The sequence below is a fragment of the Zootermopsis nevadensis genome, unplaced genomic scaffold (genome assembly GCF_977971745.1).
Source record: "Zootermopsis nevadensis isolate Lab colony 2312 unplaced genomic scaffold, Znev_1.0 Znev_ptg000020l, whole genome shotgun sequence".
Taxonomy (NCBI): domain Eukaryota; kingdom Metazoa; phylum Arthropoda; class Insecta; order Blattodea; family Termopsidae; genus Zootermopsis; species Zootermopsis nevadensis.
Window position 1 is genome coordinate 3,074,192 of NW_028259152.1, and position 12,990 is coordinate 3,087,181.

General features: G+C 35.2%; 1 protein-coding gene across 4 annotated transcripts; it reads right to left on the reverse strand.

Moving 5' to 3' along the window:
* Positions 1-96: 96 nt before the first annotated feature.
* LOC110829656 (uncharacterized) lies at positions 97-10,384 on the reverse strand. 4 transcript variants are annotated; one of them, XR_002543031.2, is made up of 8 exons: positions 10,266-10,384; positions 5,986-6,086; positions 5,468-5,573; positions 4,176-4,261; positions 3,632-3,785; positions 2,448-2,533; positions 1,208-1,279; positions 97-245 (listed from the first exon to the last, which is right to left on the reverse strand). XR_002543031.2 is itself a non-coding variant. In XM_022063626.2 (7 exons), exons 2-6 carry the CDS (start codon positions 6,064-6,066, stop codon positions 2,457-2,459), a joined length of 504 nt encoding a protein of 167 aa, XP_021919318.1. In that variant the 5' UTR covers positions 6,067-6,086; positions 10,266-10,384; the 3' UTR covers positions 97-1,279; positions 2,448-2,456. The 4 variants fall into 4 exon arrangements, 2 of the variants coding, with proteins under 2 accessions (XP_021919318.1, XP_021919319.1); XR_015535954.1 differs by having other exon boundaries at positions 1,208-1,969; XM_022063626.2 differs by having other exon boundaries at positions 97-1,279.
* Positions 10,385-12,990: the final 2,606 nt, after the last annotated feature.

Consider the following 12,990-nt stretch of genomic DNA (forward strand, 5'->3'; position numbering starts at 1 on the left):
AAGTAAGATATTTGAAAATGTGAACTAAATATATGTGTCTTGTCAACAAAATGCAGGACAAAATCACGGTAAAATGAAAGAGGAGACAGATAAAAGTCATTCGAAACTGATTTATTTTTACATTATTAAAGTAAGAGATACAAGGATGGAGGTATTAGAAGGCTTCTAAACTCGTACATATAAATTCAAAGAGTCGTCACCCTGATGATGGAGGCAGCAAGTACCTGTGCAGTGTTGGTATAAATCTGAAACGTTTCGGAGATAGTATTAATTTTCTTCAGGAAGTTATATTTTCAAGAAATTTCTAATTATCGAATTAGACATTTCAGAAAAAGTCAGATTTCTGAGTCAGTAAGGCCGTAGGGTGCAACACTGTGGTATAGTTGACAGTAACAGCGTTACGTAATTAAATTTACAACTGCCGATATAGTTACATAAACAGGTTGTGCAGCTTCCATTATAAAACATTCCTAAAGGTGTACCCAAACCACCAAGTAAAACTACAGGCCTACTCTAAAAATGAAGGAAGTGAGATGTGCATTAGATATGTATTTGTGACTCATTAAACTCGGTTTAAATATCGAATCCTCTGGAAAATCGCTATAAAGCATGTGAACAGGGTTACAGTAAGCGGCACTGTGGATCGCAACCAAAAAGAAATGCCAGTTTGAGTCCATTTTAATAACAGATAAGCTGTAGACCGACATGGATGCATGGAGTTTGGTCACGGCTGCGTTAAGATATATTTTATCCAATATAATGACACATTTATTTCCCCGTGCAAACGGACTGTTGTTAATTTAGAACTAAGAGAAAATTCTAGTAGGCTTCTATGGTTTGCAAGTTAGGACTTTTATCAATGCTTAATAACTTATTCACTTCTTACACTACTGATAGCCATATGTTATTTTATATAACCGTGAAAACTTTAGATCATGGAAGATATTTTTGGTGACCTATTTTTTTCACATAATGTAGCTAATGTTGCACATGATAAATTCCTTGCCTTGCCCTGTGATACCTGCTACGCCTATCTGCGAGTCAATAAAGGTTTTATCTTTAAACAAACGACAGCTGGTCGTCGTGTAAAAGTTTGCTTTGACGATAATTTAATTACGGAGGTGGTTGACATTGCTTTTATAGCATTCTTGCATTTCGGACGTAACTAAGTCCTTCACACGGTTCTTGGAAATCCTTATCTACTCACAAGACATAATCTTCTTCTAATGCAGCGTTTATCAACCTATGGTACGCGAGCCAATGTTGAGTGGTACGAGAACTAAGAAAGAAAATCAAAAGTTAATATTAACATAAATACCAGTTTTCTCTAAACGCATTTGGTTAGTGGTACATTTAATGTGTTAAATTAGAATTAGTGGTACGCCAGCGAAAAATGTTGAGAACCCCTGTTCTAATGCAGTTCGATGCTGCATAACGTCTGTAGTTGAAATAGTGTCGTTGAACACATCAAAATCATAATCAAGAATACGATTTGATCGGTTATTAGCGAAAGCCCCAGTTTACTGTGCCTAGTTTTTGGCATTCTGTGCCAAAATGTAGTCTTACGCTACATACGGCAACATTTTTGTGATTATGATCCGTATCAAGGTAGTGTACAGTCATTTGTTCGCCTTTAGTGATCGTTAGTAATTGTGTAAAATGTTGTATTTATTATAAGTCAAGTATAAAGTTTTATGTCGCTAAATGAAGAAATGCATCGAGGGTGTTTGGGAACAGTGTTTTGAGGGGAATAATTGGGCAGAAGCAGAAGGAAGTAACAAGATGGCTGGAGATGGATTTCTTTTACTGTGTTTCATCTCCAGTGGATTATTCAATATACAGATCAATATTGACAGGAATATCTTGAGCCAAGGCGGAGTTAAAGGGCTGAAACACGGAGCTGATTTATATGCTGCTTTCACCAGAAGACTCTTGTTACACACAACGAAAATTAAATATGTGTCGAAGCCTGAAAACACGAGAATTTGTTAGATTGTGTTCAAAAGATAAATGCTAAAAAAAGGTTATATTTTATTAAACAAACATGGAGGCAATAGGACTTATCATAAGTAACATATTTACTTCTCAGTCTGCTCTGTTTTAACTGTAAAAAACATTTTATAGGATTCATGTACTTCATGTTTAATGAGAAGCTACTTTTCACTAAACCTTATTAAGATGAAATCAAGGAGAATAAGATGGATTGACATACAGCACTCATGGGAAAGATAAGAAATGCTTAAACAATTTTGGTTGGAAATATATCTTAATTAAATAGGTTTGAAGGGTGTGGATTGCTTTTTTCTGGTTCAGTGTACGACTTCACTGAACTGATAACCCTAATAGAGCCTGCTATTTGGTGAAGAGTACAAATTATGAAGCCCTTCGTTATTTCAGTCGTATTTCATTAATTCTGTCTTTAATGGAAGGAATATTTTTTAACTCACCGTGATCCATTATGGTAGAGATGGCCCCGTACCTTTCAGCTGTCTGTAGAAACTGTATACCACAAGAATAAAGTAGATTTCAAGACCTGTAGAAAGCATAAAAATGGTATAACTGAACTACTCCGTTTGTGCTTGTGATTGTCACATTGTCGTAAGACATTTTGAGTCCTAGCACTTCCTGTCTTGGAATATATATTTTGCGATTTTGGGTGTTCCTGTCAATGATATTGCCTAAGGTCCCAGGTCTTCATCAACCACAGGTTTTCTATTTCGTTTTTTATTTTTTTCAGAAACGCAATATACACGGCCGAAGAGGGGTGCTTCGATGCAGGTAAGCAACCAATCCTAAGGATTTAATTTATCGTTCATGAAGATTGGGAGTATACAGTGAACGTAGTTGTCATAATATCACACATTCGTCAGCAAATCTGTGTCACGTGTTTTACGATCAATCAGAAAGATTTAGAATCTCATGTATATAGTGCGTTCACTGGTAAAGTTGGACGCAACTGCCACTTTTCGGCTTATCGGCTAGAGCTACGTGACTCGCCGGCAAGCACTAAAAGGTTTTCCCGATTTCAGTCAGCAAAAAAAAAAAACTTGCGTCTGTTTGCGATTCCTACTGAGAGCCGGTAAGTGATATTTGCTTTAAACTCTATCAGTTCACGCGCTGTATATGAAAAAGACTCGTATCATCCAGCACACTATGATACATACTTACAGATTTTCCATAGTTAATTTCTTAACTTGATTTATGAAAATTCTTTCCTTTCATATCTGACTAATAAAAATAACGACTGTGAGTTATGGAATGAACTCAATCCAGGATTTATTTTTATGTTTGTTTTTAGTGTTCTCTCTGACGACAGGTCCATATGAACAGGATCCTTCCATCATTTTCTCGGACTGGGACCTGTTCATATACGTTCTTGGCAGATGATCCAGAAGTGGTTTGCCATTGCCTTCTTCAGTGTGTGAATGAAGTAATTGTTGGGATGCCACGGAGAAACCGGGGAAGCCCCCGGAAGAAAACTCCGTGTTGCCTAGACCACGGCCTTGCCCAACACAAGTTATAAATTCGGGCACCGCCGGGAATCGAACCCGAGACCCCAGGATTAAAAGGCCAGCGTTCTAACCGCCAGACCACCGTGGCAAACAAAAAATAATTTAGCTTTTATACTTACATACTCCTATGAAGCCTCCTAAGAGAAACAAGACACCATTTGCCGCGTAGGAAAGACTGATATAATATGCAGCATTTACGATGCTCAGAATGAAGTTTATTATTATGGATACAGAAGCATATCCTAACCATGGTAACAGAAGCACTGGATTGCCCTGTAAAACAAAACTGAATTTAGAATTCACGTAATGTTAATATTGCAAGAGATGATTTTGTTTAAACTGTGATCGGAACACAAGGTGTCACGAAATAAATTCCGCAAAGCTGAATAGCGAATATACGGACAGGGTCAAATAACATTGCGTTTGACCACATCATCTTTTGAACAGGCGAACATAATGTAGTCGCTATATCAAAATTACGAACACTAAGTAACAAGTAGTATTTCAGGTTCTCACGGCGGCGAGTATAAAGATGACTGTCTTCTAGGTTACTGCGCTATGTAGTCTGGTAGAAATTTACCGACGTTTCAGAGTTGCTTGCTATCTCCATCATCTTCATACTCGATGCCGTGAGAACCTGAAATCTCACAAGATGTCGCTTACATTCACTGCTCCGACAATGAGACAGACGGCAACCAGGCACAACACAGCAGCAAACACCGCGTATGCTATGTAAACCGCCTCGATACCTGCAAGCAAATAAAATCGATAGGCCCTAATGTTGGTAATTGTTGTAACTTCTTTATTTTAAGGCATACTGTACTGCCGAGTAAATGCGCCAGAAAGCGTGCATGTCTATGGTCCCATTAACCGTTTGAAGCAATATTATTCCCATGTTATCTTCTTGCGAAGGTAATAATGTCAAATTTATTATAGTTATATTTCTGATTGTATAGAAGTAAGTTTTGATATGTAAAAAAGAGAAGCAACACTAACGTCCTTTGCTTTAACCGTTTGAAGCAAATGGTATATATATGTACCACATACTTTCACATATACCTCTGCATTTTTCGCACAGAGTGTATTTCTTTCTTTAATTATTATTATTGATCGATAAAAGAGTATGATAAATGAGTGTTGAACAACATCTCCAATATTAAATCAAATAGTTTTTATTTTACTTTGTTAGATACAAATTTTATCGGAAAATGACAAATAAGTATGTTGAAGATTTTTGTCTTCTGGGTTGTTGCGCTGTGTAGTCTGGTCGATGTTTACCAACGTTTCAGGGGTCATACTGCCTCCGTCATCAGGGCGATTCTTTCTAAGTTATCTACGCTATGAAGATTTCTGTCTTCTGGGTTGTTACGCTGTGTAGTCTGGTAGATTTCCACCAACGTTTCAGAGATCATACTGCCTCCGTCATCAGGGCGATGAATACATGCCAATATATTCATCGTCCTGATGATGGAGGCAGTATGACCTCTGAAACGTTGGCAAACATCGACCAGACGACACAGCGTAACAACCCAGAAGACAGAAATCTTCATACTCATCGCTGTGAAAACCTCAAATCTTACAAATAAGTATGTTATTAAAAAATGTTAACTACTTTCATATTATAAAACGTATCACATTGCATCAGGCATTTAAAACAACGCCTCACAGAACATGAATTGGTGGACACTGAACAGAGCGTAAGGGATAGTGAGGGGAAGAGTGTGAGTTATGGGAGTTCATTAAATATTTGAGTTTTAGCTTAAATAACACACACTCACACACCCCTTTAACTCATTAACTCTGTTACTGAACACGACCAAATGTAAGGCGCATTGCAGCAGCTACGTGTGAGAAATTGAAATGTGCGTTCATCATGCATACCTTCAGCGTTCTGCTATATTAGTCTGCTTGGATACTCTCATCTATAATTCAAATTATTGTAATTTATGACTTACTGCTCCAAGTATCCGAATTTTCTTGTGCCGAATTCGGTGAATTCGCTGCGTTCGCAGCTACACCTGCAGTAATAATACCTGTAATAAAGTAAATGCCCGAAAATACCTGTTGAAAAAGAAAAGAAGTGCTTGTCAGAAACCGTCACTGGACCTTCTCTCGAGCTAAATTAATCCGGCGACACCACCACACTGTATCTATAATATTAATTCTTAAATTATCCTCCGATATCCGGTTAGATCTCTCAAGTTATCTCTTCCCTTCAGATTTTAAAATTAAATATTTATAAGCGTTTCTTATCTTCCTCATGAAATGGTCTACCCATTTCATCCTCTTTCATTTAATGGTGATGATGATGATAATAATAATAATGAGGAGAAAAATTACGAAAAACCTCATTAATCAATATTTTTGTTCTCCTGTTACTTCCTCCGTCTTTCGTCCAATTATTTTCGTCAGCAGCCACTTTTCAAGACACCCATAATTTAGGGTTAAAAATAGTCGCAAATCAATTACTCACTGCATTCAGAGTTCCTATTATGATTGAGCCCGTCTTCAACGTGCAGCCACAGCAACACTGATTAAGCATCGGTACAGCCATTTTAAAATATATTGATGTACCTGAAAAAGAATAAGTTAACATCTTACTATTCACAGATACATGGTGGTTATTTTCACAGCTCCATTTGAAGTGCCCTGCTCTGATATTAATTTATATCTTCAGGTCTACAAAAAGATGGGGCAAACGCCCAAGTTTTATTTATGTGCAAATCTCTTGAGTATCAGATCATACAAATCGTGTGAGATTAATTCATAACGTTGACATGCGAGTCCGTCTCAGTGTTCAAAATTTTGAACTCATGAACAACTTTTAATTGTATTAAAATTCTTGTGTAGTGTATCATTGTTTTAAATAAGTTATTTATGATTTCTTTTGTGGCGAATAAAGTAAAAGCATACAGGGAATGTCTAATCTGCCCCTCCTGCTGCACATCTGACTGCAGATGGTCTTTTTTATGAAATTATAAATATCTTGACAAACGTTACTGCGGTCTTCAGCGTCAGAAATTAAAATTTCTCTCATGATTCGAATTAAAAAGGGTTTAAAGAAGACATCTTTCCCGTTAAAACTCTTGTTACAAATTTGTAATAAAATTTAATTATGGAAGCTCCTGTGTTAATTTTTAAAATTTAAATAACGCTGACACATTTACAATATTCCCCGTTGCCATTCACTTTAAATCAATGCTTCTACCTTAGTTTGGGAATTGTACGTGTGTCACATTGTAAAAATATGTTGATATCTAATACATGCTAAACGCTCACATTTGAGTTGTTGATTGAAAGGTTGACAGATGGCAGTGAAACCGCAGTTCGATCGCTAGCTTTATCGATATATACATCATGGCTGCTTTGTACCAGTGCGAAGTTTTTGCTGAATAATATACCTGATTTTCGGTATTTTTTGGGTCGTATAGCTTGCATATTATGTTTTTGTTCTGTGGTTAATTTTATGCTGAGTGTCAATTTACAAAGAAATCGGTGTTTATATGGTGCAGACGTAGTGACTAACGTTAGAACTGCAGCTGTTGTTGATTTCGGCTTGGTTAATGTTACATAGTGTGTTTCCTGTTACTCTGTCCTTGCAATGTGCTAACATAACCTGTACGCTGGATTCGACTCGTTAAAATGATTTGATCAAACATGATTTTATAAAAAGTAATTATATTCCTTTCTGGTATAAAACGTAGTTGATCACTCGGGAAGGAACACCACAAACAGCAAGCACTTTAATACAAGATACCTTGATAAATATTCAGACCAAAAGATACTAGTTAAGTGGGGAAGTGGAGGTCATTACGTAATATGATAATTATATGAATTCTATTCTTTTCTGAATGTTGTTAGGATATTTCAGTGAAGTAGATTACCATGTGAAGGAGAAGAAACGTGTGTAAAATTTGATTGGTTAAAGCCCTTGCAATACCGAAATAATAATATTAAATACATTATTAAAATGCATGTAATAAGGTTTGATAACTTGAAGTAACATGGGGTTTAGTGTAATTCCGTAGAGTTCGTATCCCAGAAATTTTGTTTGTTAGTCTTGCACTTAATATGGGGAGCTCTGATTATGATATTACGTTGAATGGCCACATAAAAAACTGTTCAAAATTTACTATTTTGCTTAAACTTTTAAGTCAATTAATAGTTAACAAGTCGTAATATAAAGTTAGGAGTTTGAACAAAAAAAGTGTGTCGTGTTGTGGGGCCCCTACTTCCATGAAATATGGACAAATTTTGGATGTTCCACAGAATCGATTTTCAGTTAACGTAACTAACTTGGATCAATGAGTAAGGGAGACTTTTCCTCGTCCTTATAAAGCTGTTATTTTAATGCGTAGTCTACATAAGTAAAATATTTTACTGAATTCTCGAGATTTGATCAAGCATATGGCCAGTTCGTTCCCCGGTGTTGAAGTGGTGTGATTTCTGTTTGTGGAGTAGTTTGAAAGACAAGGTGTGCAAAAGAAATCCTCACACATGACATGAACTCGAAGGAAGTATTCGGGAAGAAATATCCAGGATTTCTCCAGGAGAGTTATAACGTGTGAACCAGAGCGTCGTCTTCCGCTACGACGTATGTTTATGAGCACAAGAGGAACATTTTAAGCGCCTCCTCTGGACCGGTAAGTTTGTCTTAAAGATTGTTTTGTTTTCTTGTACCTCATTGCTGTTGTCTGATGTTTGTTGTTATTTAATTCTTGGTAATATTTTTGTGATTCCCTTAGTCTTGTTTATATACACGGTTTTTATGCGAAAAATGTGTAAGCTTATAGTACCTATGTTCCTTTAATACAATACTGCATAAAATGTTTCCTGCACTATGATATGAACTTTCAACTGAGAGAGTATATAGTGTCCTCCGCAAAGAAAACGTTTAGCAACATTCGTTCAGACTCGGGTTATGTTAATGGAATTTATGGACATAAATGGATAGCTTCCCCGATTTTTAGCCATTGTAGAAATATTGTCTTGAAAATTGTGCATTTATCTTCCAACATTTCAGTGATGTTGGCAACGTTTTCATCTATTTACTAGTATGACTGCCTGAAATTTACAAGGTTTAGTATTATTAAGATATTTTCATTTTAGCCTCATCTTTATTATTATTATTATTTTTGGTGACAAGGGGACATTTAACCACCAGACAGTATCAGGTGATCTGAATTTGAAGCGTGTAGTGGTCAAACCACTCAAATGCCAATATTGACATTTGCGATCGTTTTAAAGATATATATATTTATTTATTTATTTATTTATACACCAATAAGATAATTTTCACGAGTTCTATATTATATTGTCTTTTCGTTTTTTTAGTAAAAATACTATAAAGTATTTTACTTCTAGGACTGGTATATAACTGTACACACGTACATTTTGATTATACTCCAAATTTGTTTTGTTGATAGCCTAATTAACTGTAACAGTTAAAAATTTACTTCCCCCCATTGGCTCCTGCTTGACTCCTGATAACTTACGATTTCGAACTCAATTGATCTGGCAATGAGGACTGATAAGAGAGATGAAGCAAGTAACTATGAAGTAATTTCAAATGTTTTAGTGATAAAAATGTAACTACTAAGCATTTTGAACCAAAATACAGACATGCATGTTACCTAAATATGAGCATATGTCATAATTCTTGTCAAATGAAAACTTCCCTGCTATGACACAGGGTGCTATTTACAGGAAAATTCAAAAAGCAGGGCCCCCCCCCCCAATATGTTTTTATTTACTGTCAGCGTAGCGCTGATAAGGGCTGAGTAGTTCTCTGCCGGGATCAGATGGGGCTATATAAATACGACTTCCGACAGATCAGCTTCGGTAAGAAAATCTGTAATTTAACCAGTTACTAAATATGAATTATTGGCACTGACTGTATAAATTTTGTATCAAAATACGTATTAATAATCAATTTTGAATAAGACATTTATTGGGGTTCTCAAGATATTAAGGTACACCCTAAAAGTAGTCTACAGAAATAATTCTGTTTTCTCTCTGAAATGTCACGTTGACTGTGCTCCAAACTGAGATTGTGTTGAATGGCCCCCTTGGTAACCATATCTCACATCCCACAGCTCTGTTTTTAAGGGACCGTTTTAATGCATTTCTCTACAATAATCATAGAAGACTTATTTAAGTACTGAAACAAATACTATAAGCAGGTCAGTCCTTATAATTTTCAACTCCTTTAAAGCAATCGATGGCAATTTTGAAACATCAACAACGTATATTATATTATGAACATCAAGTGTGGACAGATGTGTTATAATACTGAATACACATTTTTCAAATGTGTCACACGTGACAGAACATAGGTTACGATTGTTGGAGTAAAATTAATTATTAAAAAATATTTTAACGCTATAGATATTACACTGCGCAGATTATAAATTCTGATGTTAACAAAGCTGATGAACATACGTACATCACACAACATAAACAATTTTCCTTATATTGATTATTAAATATACGCCAGACTCAAAAATATCAGCATGAATCATAGATATTGTTGCTCCATAAATGTTCTATTGTTTTACAGGAATACCCGTGTTTAAAAAAAGGTTAGATTTGGATTTGATGTAAAAATGGGTTATGTTGCATCGAGGCAACTAAAATAATTTGCGTATGAACTTCAGTATAGAATTCGAGCACGAAATATTGTTGAAATCCGTTTAACAGTTCGAATAATACGTTACTAAATAGAAGTATAAATAAATGAGATGTAAGACTTACCGTGTGAAAGCAGTGGTGTTTGTAGAAGACCTGACAGCTTGCAAAGATCTGCAATTTTTCTAGCAACCAAGACGGGAAATGAGTTATCAGTATTTGTAGCCAACACACGTTATCAGTTTGGAAGCCAGAAAAATAAATATTGTTATCGCGTTATTTTTTCAAGTCAGATAATGTGAAACAAACACGTATCAATGTCAGCGCTAGTCTTTTGAAGGAAGATTTTGGTAAGAATGATAGATAACCTGCAAAAAAGTGTCAATCAACTTACAATAGAAGTTAAGTAGATAAATGCTACGGTGATATGGTTCAGTTATTTTAAAATGCAAAACCTAGCGTGTTAAGAACATGCTCATATTTCAGTCTTGATAATAATTCTCTCGAAGGCTATAGGCTATATGAAATATAATATCACCCTTAAAATACTTGTTTCTGTATTCCTAGTCAGGGCAATGATGGTGTAGGCTTATTGTCAGACTCTGTTAATTAAACGTACTTACTGGGTGTATATTTTAAAGTTTGTGACCGCTTCTTACTTAACTTGAAGGTTCGTTGCCGTGTTCAGTAAGGCCAGTCCCTGCACCCCATGTTATATCAGTTGAATTTAGTTGACATCGTCTTACCCTGGCCCCTCAAAATTATTTTAATATTATAATCTCATCATAATTTATTCCTTTGACCAAATATTATTAAGACAGTAAATCAAAGGGAATTAAATGTTTGGGGTATATAGCACGCATGTTTTCTTAGAATTACTTTTCTTATTTAAGGTTGATTTATTGATATTTTAATAATGAAGAGATATTCATATAAGTTGAAGCGATGGTGGTGAAACAGTCTGTGTAGCCTCAAGTAATGTGCTTAAGCGTATTCACAATCCAATTGAAAAGCTTCTCCTTGTTGTAGGAAATTCTAAATAGAAAACTTATCGGACAAACACACCGATAAGAGTCTTACTATGAAGTGTTTTCGCAGAACTACATTTTATTTGACGTAATTACATTTCTGGGTATTTCAGTTTCAGTTAGTATTTTTTCCAGCATTGCTTTGCCAACTAAATAATACGTTTCTCGGAATTACATAAGTATCAACTGCACTGCCCCATTTTACTGGAGTTTTCTGAAATATCTATCAAATATCTTAGCAGTAATTGAGCTGTTAAATTGGATTACTTACTAATTATCTCAAATAAACCCACGCGCTGTTCCGAAACGTGGAAAAAAGTATTACACAGTCCAAAAATCAAGAAGACTAGCATCTAGATTCACATCACTGCAAAAACATCGAATCATACAACATATTGTCTAATTTCAATTTTTTGGACTTTTTCAATCGTCATGTTTCCCCAAAGAAACCTACATTTCGGGAGATTGCATAATGACGACTGGAAAAGTCCAAAAAATTGAAATCAGTGAATCAACGTCATCGTCAATAACACTTAGAAACATATTGTCTGTTCGATTTATCTTTTTTTCAAAAAAACAAAATTGTCAGTGGAACCACGGTTCCGGAGAATTTGACGTAAATACGTCTATACGGAAAGGAAGTTTATATATTGGCTTTATTCTAAATATTTCCTTTATACATGCTTTACAATTGCGATAAGTTTGATTAAGACTTTGCTTATTCAACTTGAATTAGTTACGCTTAAAATGGGTCTGTGGTAGCTGAATGTAATGTAAGGTAAGGTAAGGTAATGTAATTCAATTCAATTCATTTAAATTAATTTATTTACGTGTCTGCCAACAGCAAGAAGCCAATAACAGGCAAACACAGATAATACATACAATAATAATGAAATAATAAAGGATAATAGTAAACAAACGGATTAACTAAACTTATACATGTACAGTATTAAATGTAACTGCCAAGTACAGGCAAACCCAAAATAGAAACAATATTAACACAGAGCAAAATATGAAGAAATATAAATAAAAACAAATAATCCACCTAGGGAACACTAATATAATTGTAAAACTTTAACGAATATAAAAAGACAGATAACGAAGCTAGATCATTTCCCTTGTTGATAACGTTCGCTCAAGGGAGACAATGTTTACGCTAAATACGTCTAAAGATTTACATACGTCATTTGCAGCGATGACGCACCTGGCTGAAGGACTATGTCTTAGTGCACTGCTCACACTAAAAGTAGAAAATTCTCTTATTTGCCTCGCCGGCACACGTAGACCAACAGCGTCCATAATGGAATGGCAATTTATTTTGCACTTAAATACATTAATAAGAAATAACGCATCGAGATGTCGTCGACTGGAATAAAGTGTTCTAAAATTTAAAGTAGATAGGATCAGTTCATATTTGCGGGGGATATTAAACTGAAAAAATCGGTAATTGCACAAACTGGCAAATTTTCTTTGAATATTTTCTAATTTATTGGAATCTGTCTGTGTAAGATTATTCCAAACGACCGAGGCATACTCAAGCTTTGACCTAATTAAAGCATTATATAAAACAACAAGACTGTCTAGAGAGGAAAAATTATATGTAATGAAACGAATAAGCCCTAAGGTCCTTAGTGCCTGGGAATGAACACAATTTACATGACAGTGAAAATACAGTTTACTGTCTAACAGAACACCGAGATCATTTATACAGTCAGTACGGGAAATTAAAATATCACTAACAATGTAATTAAAATGGATACTGTTGGTGTTACGTGTGAACGATATAATTTTGGTTTTATCAATGTTAAGTTCCATATTGTTAT